At 38.0% G+C, this 20,826-nt stretch overlaps 2 protein-coding genes and 1 pseudogene across 3 annotated transcripts; 1 reads left to right on the top strand and 2 right to left on the bottom strand.

Annotated features, from left to right (window-relative positions):
• Positions 1 to 237: 237 nt before the first annotated feature.
• LOC136280035 (guanylate-binding protein 3-like) lies at positions 238 to 717 on the bottom strand. Its single transcript, XM_066164642.1, has one exon. The coding sequence runs from the start codon at positions 715 to 717 to the stop codon at positions 238 to 240; it is 480 nt and encodes a 159-aa protein (XP_066020739.1).
• Positions 718 to 8,592: 7,875 nt separating this feature from the next.
• On the bottom strand, positions 8,593 to 9,856 carry LOC131789980 (uncharacterized protein KIAA1958-like; annotated as a pseudogene).
• Positions 9,857 to 13,975: 4,119 nt separating this feature from the next.
• On the top strand, positions 13,976 to 19,055 carry LOC136279784 (uncharacterized). 2 transcript variants are annotated; one of them, XM_066163992.1, is made up of 6 exons: positions 13,976 to 14,252; positions 15,424 to 15,558; positions 16,153 to 16,343; positions 16,559 to 16,707; positions 16,919 to 16,978; positions 18,674 to 19,055. In XM_066163992.1, exons 1-3 carry the CDS (start codon positions 14,127 to 14,129, stop codon positions 16,216 to 16,218), a joined length of 327 nt encoding a protein of 108 aa, XP_066020089.1. In that variant the 5' UTR covers positions 13,976 to 14,126; the 3' UTR covers positions 16,219 to 16,343; positions 16,559 to 16,707; positions 16,919 to 16,978; positions 18,674 to 19,055. The 2 variants fall into 2 exon arrangements, 1 of the variants encoding a protein (XP_066020089.1); XR_010716995.1 differs by lacking the exon at positions 13,976 to 14,252 and adding an exon at positions 14,444 to 14,557.
• The last annotated feature ends 1,771 nt before the right edge of the window (positions 19,056 to 20,826 follow it).

The following is a 20,826-nucleotide window of genomic DNA, read 5'->3' as shown; positions in this document are numbered from 1 at the left end:
ATTTCATAAGTTGCACCATTTTGTGGAAGGTATTCATCTGGAATAACCAATGCATGTGAAAGACTACAAGAGCAAGCTAAATGTAACTTTTATTAAAAAATTTATCCGGACTGGAATTAATTGCTCTATGGTGCTTGTTTTTTAATGGCACTCAGGCATCGAGTGAGCTATTGGTGAAAGATCGATAGACACTTGCAAGAGATAACAAAAGCATACCCAGATTAATACGAAGTGGAGTCAAAAAGGATACTCAATGCTATCGAAATCACATTTCCCGGGAACGCCGCTAGAATTGTAAATTAATACAGAGCTCAAGAGAACGCTGAGTGTAAATATGGCGTCATCATAAACATCCTCTACTCTCTGGAAAATTCCCTCGGAATCTAATAGCACGACGGTGAACTCTCTGCCTTGAGCATCCCTGTATTTCTTCGGTACTACCCACAGCCAAATTCCTATGGTCTTCGCATCTATCGTATGCCCCAGTGGGAACACTTCCCCCTGATCGAATACTTTGCCAAGGATGTACGATTTGCCTTTCTTATATTCCCCGACTATTGAAACGACGCACACTGGTCCACCAATGGACCGAAGTTTCCGCAGTGCCAAGTGTACCAGCTGAAGTCCCGTGCATGGTTGACTCGTGTCGCGCTGGATCACTCCCGATGTTTCATCCCAGCTGCAGTCGTTTGGTATGCACAATGGAATAGCCGTCATGTTTTTTCTTGTAATCCGCTTCTGACTAGAATCGCAACCTAATTCAATATATAAACCAATCAGGACTTTTTTCCTCCTTTACATAGCCTCGTCAAACCTCGAGGGGGTTGGGAGTATTAGAAAAACTTGTACAACTTTCGATAAAAAGTTCTAACTAACAGCATTTATGTTCACAGTGGCGGGGTGACCAGAGGCAGATCCAGACCTTGAACTAAAGGGGGTGGGGGGAAGGTGTCCGATTTGTTAATCACGAGTATGATTACAGATAGAATTGGACAACACGAAGTCATGTTACCAATTAATCAAAACTATGACAAAATTTGGGACAGAAACTAGACATCGGTTATACGTTTTCATTTTAAAAAAAACTAAAAAAGAAACCCAAATGCACGACAACAGCGTGCTCAAATGACGCGTTCTGTCCACTTTTACAGACATGACGTGTTAACTGTCCCTTTAACTGTCCTACTACACTGTCCAATTACAAGCATGACGCGTACGCTGTCTTAATAGTAATCAAATCGGATTGGTGATAACCAATCGTGTTCGACAATTTTGTTATAGTTTTTATTACAAATGTTTTCTCGTTGTTATTGACATGTTTTATTCTTTCTAAATAAAATTGAAAATCGAAGCCTCAGAAACCGAGCTAAGAAGATTATTTCTTGTCTACTATACTCCTTATGGCTGGGCTAAATCCCTATTGAAATAAAGTTCCGCCTCGTTTATTGAGATCTCACTGCATGAAATCCTAATATCCTTCCCTCCTCTTTCATGGTTTAAGAAATCACAGCGACAGTGTAACTAAATTTTGTTTTCAAGCAAAGGAACTGGCCCAAGTTCTTCTGATTAATCGCGGCTATTTTTCTCAACGCTTCAAAGACGTGCCTTAGTTCTCTTCCCCTAAACAGCATACTGATGGGCATTTCTTGCTTCTCTCAACTTAGGACAGAAATCTCTCTGACTTCAGAAAGCAATTTTTGTGAGACCTCGACGATTCAACGTTAACAGCTATGTTACTTATAACTCCACTCTCTTGTTCAGCATGTCTTTAGCCAGGGATACCCAGAGTGGGTATGGGGATACAGAGAACGCGGGGATACACAAAAGGCATATGTGTGATTTCCTAGGAACGCTCTTTGGAAGGCTACTTTGAGACAACTATGCTCATGGAAAATGTAGCCGAAGACTTCTTCCATGTTAAGTTGCTATCGTCCTGGGCGCGATCTCGTTGATTAGAGAGAGAGATCGATCTCGTTCTTTTTTTTCTGTTTAGGCGATCGTGTATGAGTATATGCTTGCGGTTTGATACATAAATGTACGAGGGTCTGAATGACGAGGGGAAGTGGGGGTCCAAGTGTCGGTTGCCGGTCAGAAAATTTTATTATTTTGTAGGTAATTGTTTAAAACTTTCGATCTGCGTCGGTTGTAGGTAAAAATGCATGTAAATTGTTCATATACGTCAGGTAATTAAGCCAGTTTCAAGACTTGGGTTCGTTTCTCTCTATTTCACTTTCCCCAATTATAATCTTTCGCCTTCTTTCACTTCTAATGTATGTATAGTTAGTAACAACTGGATACCTTGTCAGTGCTACTTTCAAACTGGTAAATCGTCTAATATAATGAAGGCATTTGGTGGTATTTATTGACGAACCCAAAAGCAACTTAGTTAAGAGTGTGTCCACGAGAGCACCGGGCAGTCGTGCTACATGCCATCCCAACGATTTCAATGACACTTTGCCAGGTTAGAGGGTCTACCCCAAAACTCAAAAAGACGAACTGCGAACTGGTTTCTGTTTTGGTTTTTTCCGGGGGGAGATAGACCACTCCCCGGTTTTTCTTGGTTTTCACCACTGAAATCGCTTCAAAAAAGGTAAAATGTATGAAGCTCTCACTGCGATGGTATTCAATCAATTACTCTGAGGGTTTGCACACATATTATTATATCCTTAGTGAATGTTCGACGCAAGTATCAGTCAATTTGACAGATAGCCTGTCAATCCGATTTACCTCTGTTGGCAACAGAGGTAAATAAACGACTGTGTTTTTAGACTTTTCGATTCATCCAAATATTTGACAACTTTGAAGACAAATATCTCCCCTTGCCAGACAGCTAAAACACTAATCTTAACTCCCCTTTATAATCCATCATTTCATCTCTGAAAACCATCAAAAAAATCTTTGGGTGCTGCCGTATTTTTGTCTTGAATGCCTTTTAAAGTTTGCGACTGTGACAAGCTTCTCTCAACTACACCTGTCACGCAATTTGGGCTCCAGGTGGTCACTTGACTAAATAAACCTACATTTTTAAACTCTTTATACAAGATGATTGATCAAGAAAGCTAAAAAAATGTAAAAACTTTCGAGATTTTTTGTAGGAATGGTAAATTTCACGTTTAGAGAGATGCATGTAGGCGAAAAATCTATGGGAAAATCGTAGCGTTTCTTTCTTCTGTTGTTTATAATTTTGAAGATTTGCTGAAATCAGCAAATAGGGCTTTTGTACGAAACAAAACATTCATTAGTCTATAATTTGATCGTTTATCATCATTATCGCACAGTTCACAATAAGGAAACTGTAACAGGAGAGGAGATTAAATTATAGTCGCATGTGGCGTGCTTGTTGACGTATAAGTTCCCGTGTGTAACAACTTTGGCTTTTCCAGACCATGAATGACGGGAAACTCTACCCCCTTCGTTTGAAAAGAAATATCAGTAGCCACATAAAATTTATTAACTGCACCATGTTTCCAGAAAATAAGACTGGAAAAAGTTGTTTCCATTTTCCACCATCAAGAAATTCCACGCAGAAATAGTGTTTGTAGCGTGACTGTGTGACCTTCTTTGAGAAGTAAAAATTGTTTATCTTTTTTTTCCAAAAACACTTCTAGAAAGTTCTTAAGCCTTCTGTTATTTTATTTGCCTGTTTTTTCTCTTTTTTTTTTTTACTGCAAATATCTTCTCTATTTGCTGTTGTTTTCGCTGAATGTCACGACCTTTCCTGCGTGCACGTGCGAGCATATGGTATTCAGCACTCTTTCGAGTTTCTTTGCGTAGTGTCGGGCTTAGGTGTGTAGGTCTGACTCAAAAGATATCTGCGCGCTGCAAAAGGGCGAGCAACACAGGTTCCTACGCTTCTTCTTTTTCTTTATTTGTATTTTTATTCTCTTTCTTGCATTATCACACATGTATGTTTTATTCCCTCAGCGCGTTCCCTCAGATTTGGAAGTAGGCTTTATTTCTCAGGAGAATGTGTTTTTATTTGCTATCTATTTCCATTAGAACATGAAACTAGGTCCCGATAAATTTTTTTGTTTCGTGACTCCCAAAAACTCTGTTTGCGCTACCATCAATTGAGAAATCAAAAGCAATTACGCCTGAGGAATTCGCTCTTAGCCCTCTAGCCGCAGAAGGCAAATCAATGTAATGAAGCGTTCTGAGACCTCTGTTAATAGGGACACTACGTGGACGAGAATGTAATGTGCTGAGGGGTCAAATATTTACGCTAAATCTGTGACCGTCAAAAGGATCACGTACTCGTACATGTAACGTCCGAAAAATGTCACGCATATATGTAGGGGGTTGGCTACGTTCAAGTTTGGACCTCAGATAAAACTCTGACGAACAGTCCCTAACTAGGCAGGTGGACTTTGGATGGGCTCTTTGAAAAACACAAAAAGCAACCACCTTTTCACAGAAAGCAAAGATTTATCTCCTAGACGTGTGCTGGGCAGGGGAGGAAACTAGTAAGGCAACCGCCTCTAATATGACTTCCCAAATATCGAGTTTAAGAGACGACACCGGCCAGAAATGTTATCTAAGACTGCGGTTGATTGAGCAGCAAATCGCTCCATACTTCAGCCGGTCATCTGCCGTAACAAAAGTTGGTTTGATGACGAGGTCCCTCTTTGTAAGTATGAATGAGGACGAAGAGGCTGATGCCGATAATCTAGTTTCAGCAGTCTAAACTGACCGAACAAGGCAGAAGATAAGGAGGGTCCTTGCAAAATTTAGACGAAGATAGCAGGAGAGGTTACAGCTGCTATTAAGCTTAAAAATGACGATGATAAACAATCAACAATAGACTAACGAATATTTTGTTCCGTACAAAAGCCCTATTGTTGCTGATTTTAGCAAATCTCCAAAGCATTAAACGACAGAAGAAAGAAACGCTACGATTTCCCATCGATTTTTCGCTTACATGCATCTCTCCAAAAGTGAAATTTTCCATTCTCACGAAAAGTCTCGAAAGTTTTTCAAGCAATTGATCAATCATCTTTTATAAAGAGCTTATTTGGTCAAGTGACCGCCTAGAGCCCAAATGGCGTGACAGGTGTAGTTGAGAGAAGCTTGTCACAGTAGCAGACTTAAAAAGGCATCCAAGACAAAAATACGGCAGCGCCCAAAGATATTTTTTGATGCTTTTCAGAGATGAAATGATGGATTGTAAAGGGGAATAAAGATTAGTGATTTAGCTGTCTGGCAGGGGGAGATATTTGACTTCAAAGTTGTCAAATATTTGGATGAATCGAAAAGTCTAAAAACACAGTCGTTTATTTGCCTCTGTTGATTGACAAGCCGTCAATCAAATTGACTGATACTTACGTCGAACATTTACTAAGGATGCAATAATATGTGTGCAAACCCTCAGAACAATTGATTGAATACCATCGCAGTGAGAGCTTCATACATTTTACCTATTATAAAGCGATTTCCTCGGTGAAAATCAAGAAAAACCGGGGAGGGGTGTATCTCCCCTCGAGAAAAGACCAAAACAGAAACCAGTTCGTCTTTTATAATTTTGGGATAGACCCTATAAACTGGCAAAGTTTCATTGAAGTCGGTGAAATGACATGTAGCACGACTGCCTGGTGCTCTCGTGGACACACTGAAGTTGATTGAGGCAGAATACAGTTAATTAAGTTACAAGTCAATCTTGTAAAATCACATTCAGTTGAAAATATTTAAAAAGAAACGTATCGTTTCACAAAGGGAGCAGAATGGAGCAGAAATTTACGTGAAATATCTTACGTTAAGGACAAATTTGAACGCTAAATCCTTCACTATCTAAGAAATCGCCTCTCTATGCGGTTTTATGTAAACAATAGATGACAAAAGCACAGCGTATAAGTTCAGAGGACGAAAGAAATCCAGAAAATTGATGAAGCAAAAAGAAATATTGATTTAATTCGTCGGACATTCTGAGGGCAGCAAAACATACCGCGAAACGTATTATAGACTATTCGAAGGGTCATTCAGTTTTCCATTTAATTTTCTAAAAGTGAGTGCATAAACTGCTGATATTTCGATCTGAAGCCGCTCATCTTAGGAGGAAAACTAGCTTCTACAGAAGTAATTCTTAGTAAACATTCATTTAAGATTGGACTCGTTGTGTCGTTGAATTACGCACCTTGCACGTAACTGTGATTCGAAGTTATCGCCAGACCTAACGAATAATCAGTCGACGAATAAACGTGATCCAATATTATAATCGCAACTTGCGGCTTTAGTTGTTCGCAATAGAGTTGACTACGAAAATCCAAAGAAACGAATTCAAAATCAAGGGTCTGCCAATAAGTCCCAGTTTATCTCTGGGTCTGAACATCTCCCAGCTATCGATTGAATCGAGCTGAACTCGATTGTTTGGTTGAATACAAATCTTTTGATCTGATCTGAGAAAAACAATTGCGTTCGTGAACAAAATTTACGCTATAGCAACCACAAACTATTCTTACCTTGAAACCTCCGCTGTAAACGTCTCTGATCAAGATAATGTACATGTAGCTATCGCTATCAATTGATTATACAGTGACTTTCGATGATAGCATATTCATAATGGCGGATTTTTCCACAACTTCAACATACTTTGTGAAAGACATGCAAATGTTTCTGGGAAATGTATTAATCATTAATCAGGTTTCAGTCAAATGAGCACTTATCCCTGGAATCAGACGGTCACACTCCTATTTCATTCCGCTCTTGGTTGTCTGAACGTTTCCTTTTAAAAGTAAAGTTTCTTTCCATCTTTTGGAAATGTTTCATCAGGGCACACAGAAACAACTCGAGTTTGTACAGTTGTTAGGGATTTTTGGTGTACCACACTTGTGACTTGACAACCAGGACGCATTGCGCGACCGAAAAATGAAATACGATGCAACAAAGGTAAACAGCCTAACACTGACCTTTCTCGATGCATCCCTATAAACCAATTTCGTCACAGCTGAAACACACATACTTTATTTGTTTCCTCCAATCGGTCTATTCCTCTGACTGAATAACATTGATGATCAAAGGGCTTGGGTGAGCCAACTCGTGAATTTAAAAAGAAATAAAACTGTTTTATGTTAAATCCTAGTTCAGGAATACAAATAACTATGGGTCACTAGACAATAGCTGTTCCAAATGTGCTCTTCTGCGACAAATCTCAATGATGCATATCTTCTCAATTTTTTTTATTTCCTCACTTTCCTTCTCTTTTATGCATAAATTATGGTTATTTCAATGAGAGTGTCGAATGATAAGGCGAAAAATAGCAAAGGGAGACATGACCTGTCACAATAAACCTCATTCTTGTTTTGTTGGAGCAAACATCATCAAAATGGTGATACAGTCAGGCATGTGCCCTTTTGAGGCGAAAAATAATATTTGCAGCCTTGCCAATTTTTTCTTTTTACAGAAAATCTGTTACCAAGAGACGTTGATATTGAGGTATGTATTTTATAGAAATGATATTTATTGTCGTTTCTGTGATATGCAGACTGACATCTGATATAGTACAGGCTACGCAGAATCCATGCAAAATGCTAATGACCCTTCCTGTCAATAATGATATACTTGTAAACATGTCACATCATATCATGATCAGTGCAGGATAGTAGACTACCCCGGTGAAGTGTAAGCAACTTATATTTCACCAAAGCGATGATTTAATTAATTTTTGGAGTTTTCAAAGTTTTACACGAATAACGTACGCTAGTCACAGTAACAACATCGTTTTCATTACTACGATCAGGGGTAAAAGTGTTAGTAAAGACAGGTCAGTATAAAAGGAACGAATAACACTGTCAACAACATCATAAAACACCAAAAGGTGACGGCAATCTCATAGTTCCACCTCTACTGAAATATTACGTTTTGTAGTGCAAATGACAACAGTCCAGATGTCTCCGAAAGGACTGTAACAGTGTTGGGAGAAGAGGATTTACTTCATTACTGAACACACACGCTACTTTGTGAAACACACGGTACGGGAAGACCTTGTCGTCAATTCCAGAACCGTTAGCTGTAAAGGGCAAAAAAATGCGTCCTGTCTCGGTCGAGTGAACGTCTTTGGTGGCAGCGTGAATAGGGTGAATATAAGTGGAATGTATAATCGGGATTATCTGTCTGTTACCTTTCCTTCGAAAGTTCAAATATGTTGACTCCTCAGGAGGCAACTGACAACATTTAGAAAGAATCGAAACTGTAGCAGCATGCAGTTACACCTTAAAATAAACCCTTGTTATAACATCACAAAGGAAAGTAATTAAAAGAGATACTGGCTGCGCCCTATTGAGTCCACAACATTTTGACCTTTGTGATGACGTTTACCTTTGTCGCCGAAGAGTACTGACCACGCTAAACCACTTTTGTTTTGTTATTTAATTATCCAATAGGTAATTTTTTTATTAATTTCAGTATCTTATGAATCTCTCCTTATTTTTTTAGTGACAATGTCTGTCTAACTAATATGATTCTCTGTCTCTCTCTCTTATTTTTCTTTTAATTTTCATGATGTCCTCGATTTTCTCTTGTTTAGTTCTTTGTCTTAATCACGTTCTCCTCAGTCTATCTCGCAAATTCTCTATGGTTTGTTCATCTTGCTGCTGTTTTCGTTTAGCTGCATCTATCTGAGCTTGAAGGTCTTCGTTGTCGTAAATATCGTTCCTTCTCAGCTGTTGATCTTTCCCTCGCTGCGGATATGGCAGCTTCGGCCTGCTCCTTTTGCGTTCGCATTTGTTCTTCAACCATGCGTTTGATGTTTCTTTGATCTCCGATGTGCTTCTCTTCTAGGCGAGTTATCTGAGATACAGACACTTTGGGTTTGTATTTTGTTATCAACTCAAAACACGACTTACGCTGGAGAAATTTTCTGTGGGTTACCCTTTGACCATACAGCACCTTGTAAAACGAAAGTCGAGAAATAAAAGTGGAAAAGTGTTAATGAAGTTGTTGTATTCAGGTTTTCTCCTCCAAAACAAAGAATGAAAACGAGAACCTTCCTATTTATTATCTTAACTTTATTATGCATTGCAGACTATAAAATAGTCGAAGTAGCAAGAACTCTACTGCAAATACCAATCGCACCTTTCAAAGTCTCTTCTCAGATAAATAATGGTAATTGAACTGAGTGGAGTGCAATTTGGGCTGAAATCATACGCGTGATTTCAAAATCGAACGAGCGCGCAGCGCGAGTTCGATTTGAAATCACAAGTGGCCCTGTGTTCTTCATTCCTTCGGGTCGCTTGGACAACCAAAGCTTGAATAGCCGCACTGGATCGCTTTTGCCGCCATCAGTGCTGAAAATTGCCTGTGGTGTTGTTCTTCGCCTGATGGTGAGACCACCGCTCCGCGTTTTAGTGGGACCTTCCCTGAACTCAACAACTTCAGTTCCATCTTCTCGCTGTCTTATAATTACGTCTTCCACGTATGCATCGTAGTGTTCTTGGCGACCACGAAATCCCAGTTGTTCTGTCAAATTTTTGAAGTTGACATTGGTCAAGACCTTTCCATTAAAATCACCCAACTGACCTTTTTCCCACAGGGCTGACTCTTCTTCAAGTGTGATTGGCTGAGCTTTGTTGGGTCTCTTTCCCTTTCCTAGTTGAGGTAGGGAAATTGCTTTCGCATTGAGGATTTCTTGTGAGGAGTGAAACTCTCTCGATCGCACGATGCTCAATGGATAGTTCTTCTCCTTTAGATACCGTTCAATGGCACTCTGCATGATTTTAAGGGATTCTGGCTCGTAGTCATCTCCGTCCTTTTTTTTCACCTCGGCGTAAAACTTACTCAAGACCTTGTCAAGTTTTTCAGGCGCCATTGTTTCGATGGAGACATATTCAAGATGGCGGCATTGACATCAGCTTCTGAAAACATTCATCCATTGTTTTGTGGAGCGGGACGTATTTTTATTCGAAGCGACAGACTTAAGCTCCTGTATTTCATCGCTTGAAATGATAGGAAATCTTGAAACATCTAACTCTTGTGGTGGTTTTTGATTTTCTTCGTTTGTTGCTGACTCGGTGGACTCGGGATTGCGCGGATTTTGAGCTTGAGAGGGTACAAAATCGTCAAAATATTCACCAAAATGTACACGAAAAGTGAGAAAGTCCCTGGAATGTTGGTCTTCAGCCTGAAGGATATCATTGTCATCATTCAAAAACTGGAAAAAATTAAATTCATCCATTTTTGGGGGGGAAAAATAAGAGTTATAGAAACAAAAGTTGCAAAATTTGCGAAATGATACTCTTTGTCTTTCATTTTCCTGCAATTTGATTGGTTACTTTAAACAAGCCTCGAAATCTGATTGGTTGTTTTGTTTTAAGTGTAACTTCCTCATTGGCTGGAAAAAAGGTGCGATTTAGAGAAAAAAATGGTGCGATTCGTGAATAAATCGCACCAATTAGAGCCAATCAGATCACAGGGACCACCAGTGATCTAAAATGGATGTAATAAATGATGGATGGTTAATTCCGCTACGATATGGACGTCTGACTCGTACGAAAATAAAATGTAATTTTGATTCATCTCCACTTTGTTTCAAACACGTTGTTAGAATTATTTTCTCTAACACTCGTTGTGGACTGGTGGAACCTTCTTTATTTGCTTCTCTCCTTAAGTTGTTACAGTAGGGACTAGCTTCAATCTAACTAGGAAAACTAGAGTCTCCGCTTATAAAGGTGTTACTGCGGATGACATTTCTAAGCCGTCAATCTTCTTGTGTCGCCATCGTACCATCTCAACCAGCGAATCACGCTTGACTACGTATTATAGTTCCCACACACTGAGTAAGCACTCAGGATTGTCTACGCAGTTACAAAATCAATTTCTTTCCTAATTTTCATATCTTTGCGGTTGAGATCGGCCAGAACAGAAACGAGATCGTCAATATAAAAATTACAAATAACCTTGGTGTAGGGTATTATTTATACCTGAAAGTGTATTTTTAAGAGCAAATCACCTTTAAGGATTGTTACATAACAACATCTTGGTCACAAGAATTAAAGAAGAAGGGCGCTCACAAGTACCGCCCCCAAATTGCTTCTTGTTGCGAAAACATGAGGGAAATCACCTGTTTACCCTTAAATTACCTCTGGGAACACGAAGGTGTCGAACGCGACATATTACCAGGGAGATTTACTCTTCCTGGACTAACAAATTAACTTATTTAAGAACACGGCCTATCACGAGTTCCATGTCAACTTCACGATCACAACGAAGAAAACGTGATTAAACTCACTAGGTGAACGTGGCCAATACTCACAAGAAGAACGTGATTAGACTCAACCTTTAAGATAAGACCACCAAGAAGGCGTACGAAGTAATCAACCTGCTCTTTTTATAATTTACTTTAAATGACTTAGAATAATATAATATTCCCATTTCTTTTCCTTCTAACACCAATACAGAAAACCCTTACGATATTATAAATTAACTATAATTGTAATTCTATCATTTAACAACGTTGATCATGAAAAACTTTTATTGGTAAAGTTGATAAATTTTTATCTAAAGCTCTTACCATCCCTTTGATTTCTTCGCTGTCCTCCCCCAAATACAAGTTCTCATCCTAATAAAAAAAAAAAGATGAAAATGAGAAAATAAATAAAAGAAAAAAGTAAAGTAACAATGGAAATATATGAAAATGTATTTTACTGCGAATGGAAAGTTATAAGCCGTAATGCAGTAAGATAAAAGAAGTATCCCGAAACCTAAAATAACTCGTTTATATTCAAATCTTGTACTTCGAGCGAAAAAAAAAAACATTTTTTTGTTGATCATCAGGGTAAAATACAATAATAAAATATAAGTAGTATTGCTTGTCTCAAATACTGTTTTTTCGAAACTTTACCACACCAAGTAGCCATCCATTTATCGAAAGAAAAAACGGCATCATAACCGTAATCATTATTTACACTCAGCGAGCTTGGTGACATAAGCAACCTTACTGGTTAGCTATCACGTGCTAATAAGCATTGTTCCTTAGCATGCGGTTCGGTAGAAATTAATCCAATAGTCACCCCGGTGTGACTATTGGATACACTTTGAAGAAAGGTTATTTATATGCGTCATTCGCTAAGCTTATTTTGCTTAATGATTGTTGATTTTTGAAATGGGGCCCCATTTCAAAAATCAACAATCATTAAGCTAAATAAGCTTAGCGAATGACGCATATAAATAACCTTTCTTCAATGTGTATTACTCTTCCTCCTGTCTGAAAGGTATCTAGCTTGGGGATCTGGGCTCTCAATTATGAAAAAACCTGACCCTTAGCCTTTCTGTCTCTTCAGCCTCAGCTTCTCTCGCTGCTCTCTTGGAGGAGATATCTTCATAATACTTCCTCCTTGTCCTAAGTCGAGCAAGATGTTCCTTCATCTCTTTAAAATGTTGTTGTCAGTGTAATGAAACACGGATCAAAGTCAGTATTTGAGCAACAACGCACCTACTCTTCCACTAAAACAACATCATCCCTTACTTTTTATCAGTTGATTGTTTTTAGGTTAAGGGGAGGGGTAGGTGCAGTTGCTCAGATACAGACATTGATTCTGCAACGCTTCCCACTTTACCTTTTTTCCTTCCTAAAACATTTCATCAACATCCGTTAAACTAGCAAAAAAATGTTTTTGTTTCGCGACCGAGAATTATGGTTAAAATTGCATACTGAAAATTGCTTAAATAATGGTAAAAAATAAACGGTCGTGGGCTGTGGTATGTCGTTTCTTTTCTTGTTCCTTTGAGCAGTAAATCTATACAGTATGCAAAACTGAACCTTTTCCTTAAACCGCGGTAATGGTCAGGTGAAGGAGTTAGAGCGAACAGTATTAAACAGAAAGATCATCGTAAGCTGAACCAAAAAAAAATTATCCATACCAATTCATAGATGTAAGCCAAGTTTGAACATAAGCTCTCGTCTCCTTGGCCTGTTGCCTGAAGTCGCTGTCAAGTTTCTGATAGACAGACCTCAAACGCTCTTCCAAAATTAAGAAGTCGTGATCATTGGGATCATGGATGTCTTTGAGGACTGGGTCCAACCACACCACGCGTAGCGTTTTCATAAGGTCACTGCACTGTTCCTCAGTCAGATTATTGGTATCTCTTAACAAGCACTCTCAGCTTCGTCTGTATATAGTTCTAGTGACATAGAAATAATAGAATTCAGCGGTGGCATATTTACAGAGAGTTTCTTTAGCCTTTATCTCCTATGAGTGACCAAGACAGAATTTCTCCTTACAATATCAATACAATATAAAGTAGACATGTAATGAGAACAACGAAAAATATAAATTAAGGGATTATTAGTGAATCCAATACCAAATGCTCCAAACTAACATCACAATATTTATATGACAGACAGTAAGGGGAATTATTAATGAGATCTAGGGAGTAAAAGGGCAGGGGCTCCTGAAAAGGAGTAATCCACTGGCAGCAAAGGAGTTCGGAGTAATTTTTCGCGTGGAAGGAGGAGCACTGATGAACCCTAAGCAAAACCCTCAAAGAGAGGAAGGGAACCTGTAACAAACTCTTCCTAAATGTGAGTTCAGATGAATTAGGTTCCTTTTCTTTCTCTTAAGGTTAAGTAATGCAATACTTTTCCGTTCTTTTGAAAGTTATGAAAACATTAGGAACACAAAGTGTCCCATCTGGACTTACCCAATTAAAAAAATAACTCTTGCATGCTACGAATGCCTATGTTTATACAAAGGTAGGTCGTACATCGTCAACTTTGCACAGGCAGCGTATGTTGGTTATGAACGGAAGTAAATTTCTGAGCTCCGATACTTGATCCAGGATGGTGATCACTATCCAATACCAAGTAGAGGCTGAAGACCTACAAATAATATTAATCCGCACTGAATAAACGTGTAACATTGGTGAGAGACGAAAACTGACATGACTTCGGGTACAGACTTCAAATTTTACCATAATTGTAGTTTCTTGAAATTAGGAATTTGTTAAAGGTTCTAAGTTCCGTTGGCTTTTTTGTGTTTACAGGGCGAGGCTCACCGAGAATACAATATTTTTTGGCCTGAGGAACATAAGTTACGTTACATACTGTATCTCTAAATTGTCGCACCGGATCGATCGATCGATTAAATGATTGGTAGCTCGGTGGTTTATCGACAGATTGTTTCCTTCCCTGCTTGATTGATATGTTGATACAAAGGTCAAAACTACAAGAATATTATGACGGCGGCATTAAAACATGCGGTTCTGATAATACGGAAAAAATTGGAGTGGCAGCCGAGGAAACTGGGCTGACTATTGATCAAGTAAAGGTAAGATATTTTTTAGTTGGACTGAAACACTACCATGTTTCATGTATGTGGAATACCCCGCCACTTATTTGCATCTCGTTGAATAATAATAGCGATCATTATGGTGAGTGCTTCTTTCTTCAAAGCACACCGATATATGTAAATGATGTAGCGGTATATTGTCCTATAGAATTAATTCCCTTACTCTGTGTGCTACATAAACGAATCTTTTTAAAGGATTGATTCTTAAACAGAATTTCATCCGTCATATACCGAGGTCAAGGAAGTTAACTGTACGATTGTACTATTCATAATGAGGCCTTGTGGTAATTATTTCCCTCGTTAATTAAAGTAGGCTTACTTTTTTTTTTTAAAATAATTGCTTTATGCAGTTTTATGCTCGAAAATACGCTTGCAGTGTGCAGTATAATCAATGATCAAGAATATGCCGGTAAAAGAAGATATGTGTTTACTCATCCGTTATTATAAATTTAAGAATATATATTGTGTTACCATTACAAATATTGAGAGCTAACCGCAAGCAACCTTAGTTAAAAGTGGGCTCTGTAGGCCAACAGAAGAGCTAGTTAGGCCAACCTGTGCTCTGAGGCTAACCAGAGTACAAGTTTTGCTAATTGGAGCTGAAAAGTAGGCAAACCAAAGTGTTAATAATAGGTAACCCATAGCTAACGATCGAATCCTGGTTCGAAGTTTAGGTATCCTCAATCTAGAGCTGTTAAATGTTATAATCACATCATCCATTCGACATACATGTACATACCAAGAAGATCTACCTTTATTGATTTGTTGCCAGCCAATCATTCTGTACTGGATTGAAAATTTGCTCTGTACACAAGCTCAGAGTTTCTGTGAGCAGCTTGCATGGGTATTATCGGGTCAGGCCCTGCCAGGGGGTTCACTGTGTTGCTTGTCTGAATTTAAAAACCTACGGTGTCATTATTTTGTCTTTATTTCTCCACCTTGTTGTTGTTGTTGGAATTTTGGTGAACAAGATCTTAATTTTTTCATACTTTCATATATATGCCACAGCTACTTCCATGTCCCCTGTAGGAATTTACCCTGGCTGTGCCTCTATAGGGCCAGCCAGTGAAAGAGAGCAAAAATGGAAGGGTTTCTATTGTAGCTTAAGGCATTTTGAAATACTTTATTTTAATGTGGTACATTTATGTAGAAATGGATTGGAAATGCCAGACAAAAGGAAAAGATAAATTCTGGAGTACAAGCAGCTCCAAAGCCAATTAAGATCCCAACTGGTTCACGTGGCTCACACTCCTACAACATGTTCCTTCAGAGTATTTCAAGTCAGGTGAGAACCCTGATAATGTTTTCAAACACTAAGGACAGATTATTTACATGCATTATAACTATTATAGACCATGGCTAAAATATAGGGTAACATTAGAGGTGTACAGTCCTGGGGCATGGGTGTGCAAACCCCCCCCCCCCCCCAGTTTAAAAAATTTTCAAAGTCCAAAGGTGCCCATACGCCTATGGGTATCATTAATAAACCTCTACTAGTCTATTATTTCTAAGAAATGAATATTGTGGTTTTCTCTGCTAACTGTGCCTGCTGGACATTTATTTTATTTTGGTGCCAGGATACCAGATTTAAATCAATAATGGACAGTGGTCTTGTTAAACTGTGTCTAAACCCCAGGGGGGATACTTGCATGGGTGGGGTCTGACAGAGCTCTATATTGCAACCCAAAAGGGTTTTCATCCTCAGCTACTTTTAACCTTTGACACCATAATAGAGTTGTTGATTAATTTATTTTCATTTTGAGTTGAAACAATATCTTTGATTGCTGAGGAAACTGAAAATCATGCAGTGACATTGTAATAATCAAACCAATTGAATTGATATTCAGTGGAAATGAAAGCTTTAATTTTTTTTTGCTAGATGAGTGCAAGAAATTGTCCTTGTCTCAAAAGAACGAAGAAGCTGCCAAGAAATGGCGTGGCATGACATCTGCAGAAAAAGATGCATTCAAAGGAAAAGCAGAAAGTTTAAAGGCCCCTGATGTTTCAGAGCTTAGTGAGGCTCAAAAATCTAAGTTGATATCAGTTCACAGGAAAAATCTTCTAAATGAGGTAAAGGTTTCAATCACTTTATGAAATAATCTCCAGCCAAGCTAAATTCCAATTAGGTAGCATAAACCATGCAAATTCAGAATAACTTAAAACTTTATTAAAAGTGGATGAGTAATTTCTAATTATCGTACTCTGTGGGAATTAATGCAACATGCAGATGTTTGTGTCCTTTTGAGTAATCCTCGTGCCACATTTTACTTTTTCATCTGCTTCAGATCATGTTTCTAGAAGACTTGGGCTGTGAATCTTCTCTGATTTTTCAAGACACTTCAGGCCAAGTGTATATACAACTTTGGATCAAGTGCAGGTTTCTCTTTCTTATGCCTGAATCCTGACATCAACATCAAATTGCGAGACCACTTTGGTATATATTATTACTTTGAATTAGTAATATTATAAACATTGAAAGTGTTCTATTGATTTATTGGCATGCAACTGTATTAGCAGATGTTTATATAGCTTATACTATTAAGTGTGTCATCCAATTGACGAGATTATTCATGATTGTAAATAAGGTGAATACATCATCAAAATAGACCTGAAACTACATAGTACCTCTGTATTTATTTATTTAGCTTGCACCAATGAGAGGTACACAAACAAAGATGTACAACAGCTATTCAATTCCAAATACAGTAAGTTTAAGAATATACATATTATTCACTATAGTACAGATGTTACCATGTAATTGTTGTCATCATCATCGTCATCATCATCATCATCATCATCATCATCATTATTATTAGCTATGATAATAACACCAAAGCTGATGATGTCTATAACAAAATCCTCAAACCTGATTGGTTCTGAACAGCGAATATTTGATCCTTAATCTGAATACTGTAATAAGAAAACTGTCCAATTTGGCCTGTGTGATTACAGCTGCTTTTAACTGGACAGGTCAAATCTGACAATTATGCAGCCAATAAAAATCCAGTAGAAAATGCCACTAGCTAATGAAATTGAATTACTTATTCTTACTTTGTGTCTCACATTTTGGCAAAGAAAGTGTCATATGGGACATGTGGAAATGGTCAATAAGACTTACTGTCATACATTTCAGGGGTAATCAGGCTCATTACTTGCCCAATTACTTCCTGAATTGTACTCCATTTAGTGCTATTATTATTACCAATCAATGTTTCTCTTTCTCTTGCACAATGGGTGAAGCAATAAAGAAACCAGGCAGCAGGGTGCCGTATCTACGTGGGGGTTTTACAGTAGAAAATCTCCCAGATGGCATTTTCTTTAAGAAACCCTTCCATTATGGCACTAAACAACTCCAGGCCATAATGGAGAAAAAAAGCTAAATTAAATTCGTGATTACCAGTAATGCAAATGTAAACTTGCAAAGCAACAGGGATTTTATTCCCTCTCCAACTCAGCCTGAAACAGTAGTCACTCTTCTGTCCAGGATAGTGGACAGACAATGTGCAGAAAGGGTAGTTAGACTGTCTGACAAGATTAAAGAACAAGATGTGGAGGTTGTGGAGTTGAGACTTGACCAGGAAGAGAGACTAAGATTAAATGAATATAGTTTTTATTTTGAAGATGATGCATGGCTTGCTGTTGGTGCTAATATTCAACACTCCACAGAAGCACAAGGGCTTATTGTCCCAGTGTTTACTGAGTCAGAAGATGAGAAATTCTGGCTTTTCTACACTATCCAGAATCCATCAAAACTAGTCAAAGCTTCATTTACTTACAAGATAAAAGGGTATTGGCTTGACTTACAAGGCCAATCCAACAACAAATTACTGAACAATCATCAGGATTATGTTACTATTGCCAACTTGATCAAAAATGGACCCTATGGACCATTATATTTTTTGCAGGGGATGGAAATTTCAGATGACCAGTATTTTAATATACCTGAAGTATTTAACAATGCAATATTTGCTGCCTTATAAGAAGTAGCACTATTATTTAAAATTTAACAATATGTACTTTTCAATTTAATATACCTTTTCTAAGAACCTGTTGGAAAGCCAATTTTATAGCCAGCTGACATACAGAGAATCCTAAATTGTAGTTCTTAAATTGTTACTATTATTAAACTATAGATAATGATTAGCCTAGAAGTTTGTTTGCTAATTTGTTGATCTTTTTCAGTGGTCCAAGTGGTGTGTCTACAAATGAATACAAAATCCAGTATAAAGTACTTTTATTGCCTATTACAATAGGCTACATGCATGTCATACTTTCTAACAAAGACCACTTGTAGAAGCTTGATTGTACAAAGAAAACCAGAAACATTACATTTTGCCATTTTTGTGTACTAATGATAAGTACTTTTCAGAATATTTGCCAATATTGTGTACTTTTGGTAGGTGGTAATCAAAGCATCGTCCAACCCAGGTACATCCCTGTAGTGGACAACATCTAATGGGCCTCTTGGTTTTGCTGAAAATATAGGAAAAATGCAATGTGTCAAAATGAGCATGAATTGAAAAAAGTCAAGAATGCTGTGTACAGTAGAGAAAACACTCATCTATGTAACTACAATGAACACAATCCTCTGAAAAACAGAACTGAACAATAAGAAATGTAATAAATTACCTATTTTCCTGATTTCCTTTGGCCTTTCCCTGATTCTTTTCACTCTTTAGCTCCTCAACTTCACTCTTACTCAGCTTATGTGCATGTTTCAAATGGTTGGAAAGATTATTGTATTCTTTCTGGCAAATCTGGAAATAAAATTATAGAAAAATAGATATGTGAATATTTCATTTTGGATCATCATGACTGCTTAGCTTGTTATTGCAAAATGACAGCTAGTTGAGATCATTATTTAGATAGGCCAAGCATCAGCATATGACCTGCAAATATCTCTCTACAAAGAATGATCTATTCATATGTAACATTGTTTTGTGCAAATAACATTCCAGATGCCCATACACAGCTGTGCTCATAAATATTCCAGCAATGCTGCAGACTGTTTCCCAGAGTTTTCAGAGTCATTTGACCCACCCTTATCAGAAAAGAATAGAACATCTAACCAGTATATGCAGAAGTAGAACATTTTTTCAGTTATTTTAACCCTGGTGAGTTTTTTAGCCTGGGTTTCCAACATGAAATTTCCCACATGCACTGTAGTCTAGCCTATACTCCACCAACTGTACTGGATGGTGGTTGGATAAGGGTGGTGAGATATTATGGGATACAATTCTAAAAAACCGTCTTAGGCTGAAAGAGCAGGTGAAAATTAGTCAAAAGAAAATTAAAATAGGCTGGGTTGGGATATAGGAATAATGCTTAACAGGTTTCTAAACGGACATAGTTTGACGCTACTCTGGTTTGCAGATTTAATGAATGTAACCGAAGAAGTTACGATTCATAGACCCAACGTTTCTACACTCCTGTCTAGTGCCTTTATCAGGGGTGATCTAAACGCTGCAACAAGAGGTCCTTTCATATGATCACTAATTAGGTTTCTAAACTTCAGAGATTTAAAATTATTTGTTTGGAAATGTGAAGTCATGGGGCTGGAGAAAATGGCATGCTCTCCACTCAGTGACTTTACATCAAGCCTTTTATGTTTCTTAACATTAAGAAGGGGGTCATGTGAAGGCTAACACGCTGCAAAGGGGCCAATGATCCAAAAGAAGGGGAAACAGTTATGCAATCATAAAACACATGCAAGAATGCACCAGGATAAAATAATGATAGGACTAATTTATCACAAAATGTCATGATATATTAGTGTCTTGCAGATCAGTTACTCATGCCCTACCCATGCTAGTCTGCCTTTCGCTTTGGTAATTGATCTGCACATTGTTTTGCTCACCTTTGTCCAATAATTTTAAAAAGTATTTTCTTATCGTATGAACAAATGGGCCAATAACAACATCTTAAAGGTAGTTCTAGATGTCATTCTCACACCACTGTACAGACTCCACCACCTCCAGGGTTTGAATCCTTTTGAGTACCAAGAAGGGTGTCTTTTGTTTACATTTATAAATCATAGTGCTACATTCATTCTATATAGGTGAAGATTATATGTAGGAGCCTATTACTTTATGAACCAGATAGTGGAGTTGACCTAAAATTTTATATATCATGCTTCATAAAATGGCAAGCTTAGCTCATCCTCTCTCAGTTAATTGGCATTTTCTCAATGCACCTTTCAACATAAAGCCCAAGAAGAAGAGGGGTGTCTGGCTTGCCATGGAAATTTGACTATGAGGGCAGTCCCCAAGGTAGGTATTTTGATTTTTTGTAATGTCCCTGGGGTGCATGGGGAATTTTGGCACTTCGTTATAAATGACCACACTCACTTGCCCCAGTGTAGGGATTTTGATATTTTTTACCAATTTCGGTGTCCAGACTGGGGTGGCATATTTGAAAATTATTTGGACAGAAAATATCAAAATCCCCAAACCTTGCTTGACCCCTCCTCCTGACCCCGTCTAGTGCATAACATTGAAAGCTGCATACTCACACTGCAGGGATATTTATAAAGTTTTTTCCTCAGTCGTTTCTT

Source organism: Pocillopora verrucosa, chromosome 3 (genome assembly GCF_036669915.1).
Source record: "Pocillopora verrucosa isolate sample1 chromosome 3, ASM3666991v2, whole genome shotgun sequence".
In the NCBI taxonomy this organism is placed as follows: domain Eukaryota; kingdom Metazoa; phylum Cnidaria; class Anthozoa; order Scleractinia; family Pocilloporidae; genus Pocillopora; species Pocillopora verrucosa.
This window is presented reverse-complemented; position numbering and strand designations above follow the sequence as displayed.

Coding starts and splice junctions, on each gene's coding strand:
- LOC136279784 (XM_066163992.1), top strand. CDS start 14,127: ATGTTGATACAAAGGTCAAAACTACAAGAATATTATGACGGCGGCATT. Junction 14,253..15,423: donor TGACTATTGATCAAGTAAAG/GTAAGATATTTT, acceptor ACATTTATGTAG/AAATGGATTGGAAATGCCAG. Junction 15,559..16,152: donor TTCAGAGTATTTCAAGTCAG/GTGAGAACCCTG, acceptor TTTTTTTGCTAG/ATGAGTGCAAGAAATTGTCC.
- LOC136280035 (XM_066164642.1), bottom strand. CDS start 717: ATGACGGCTATTCCATTGTGCATACCAAACGACTGCAGCTGGGATGAA.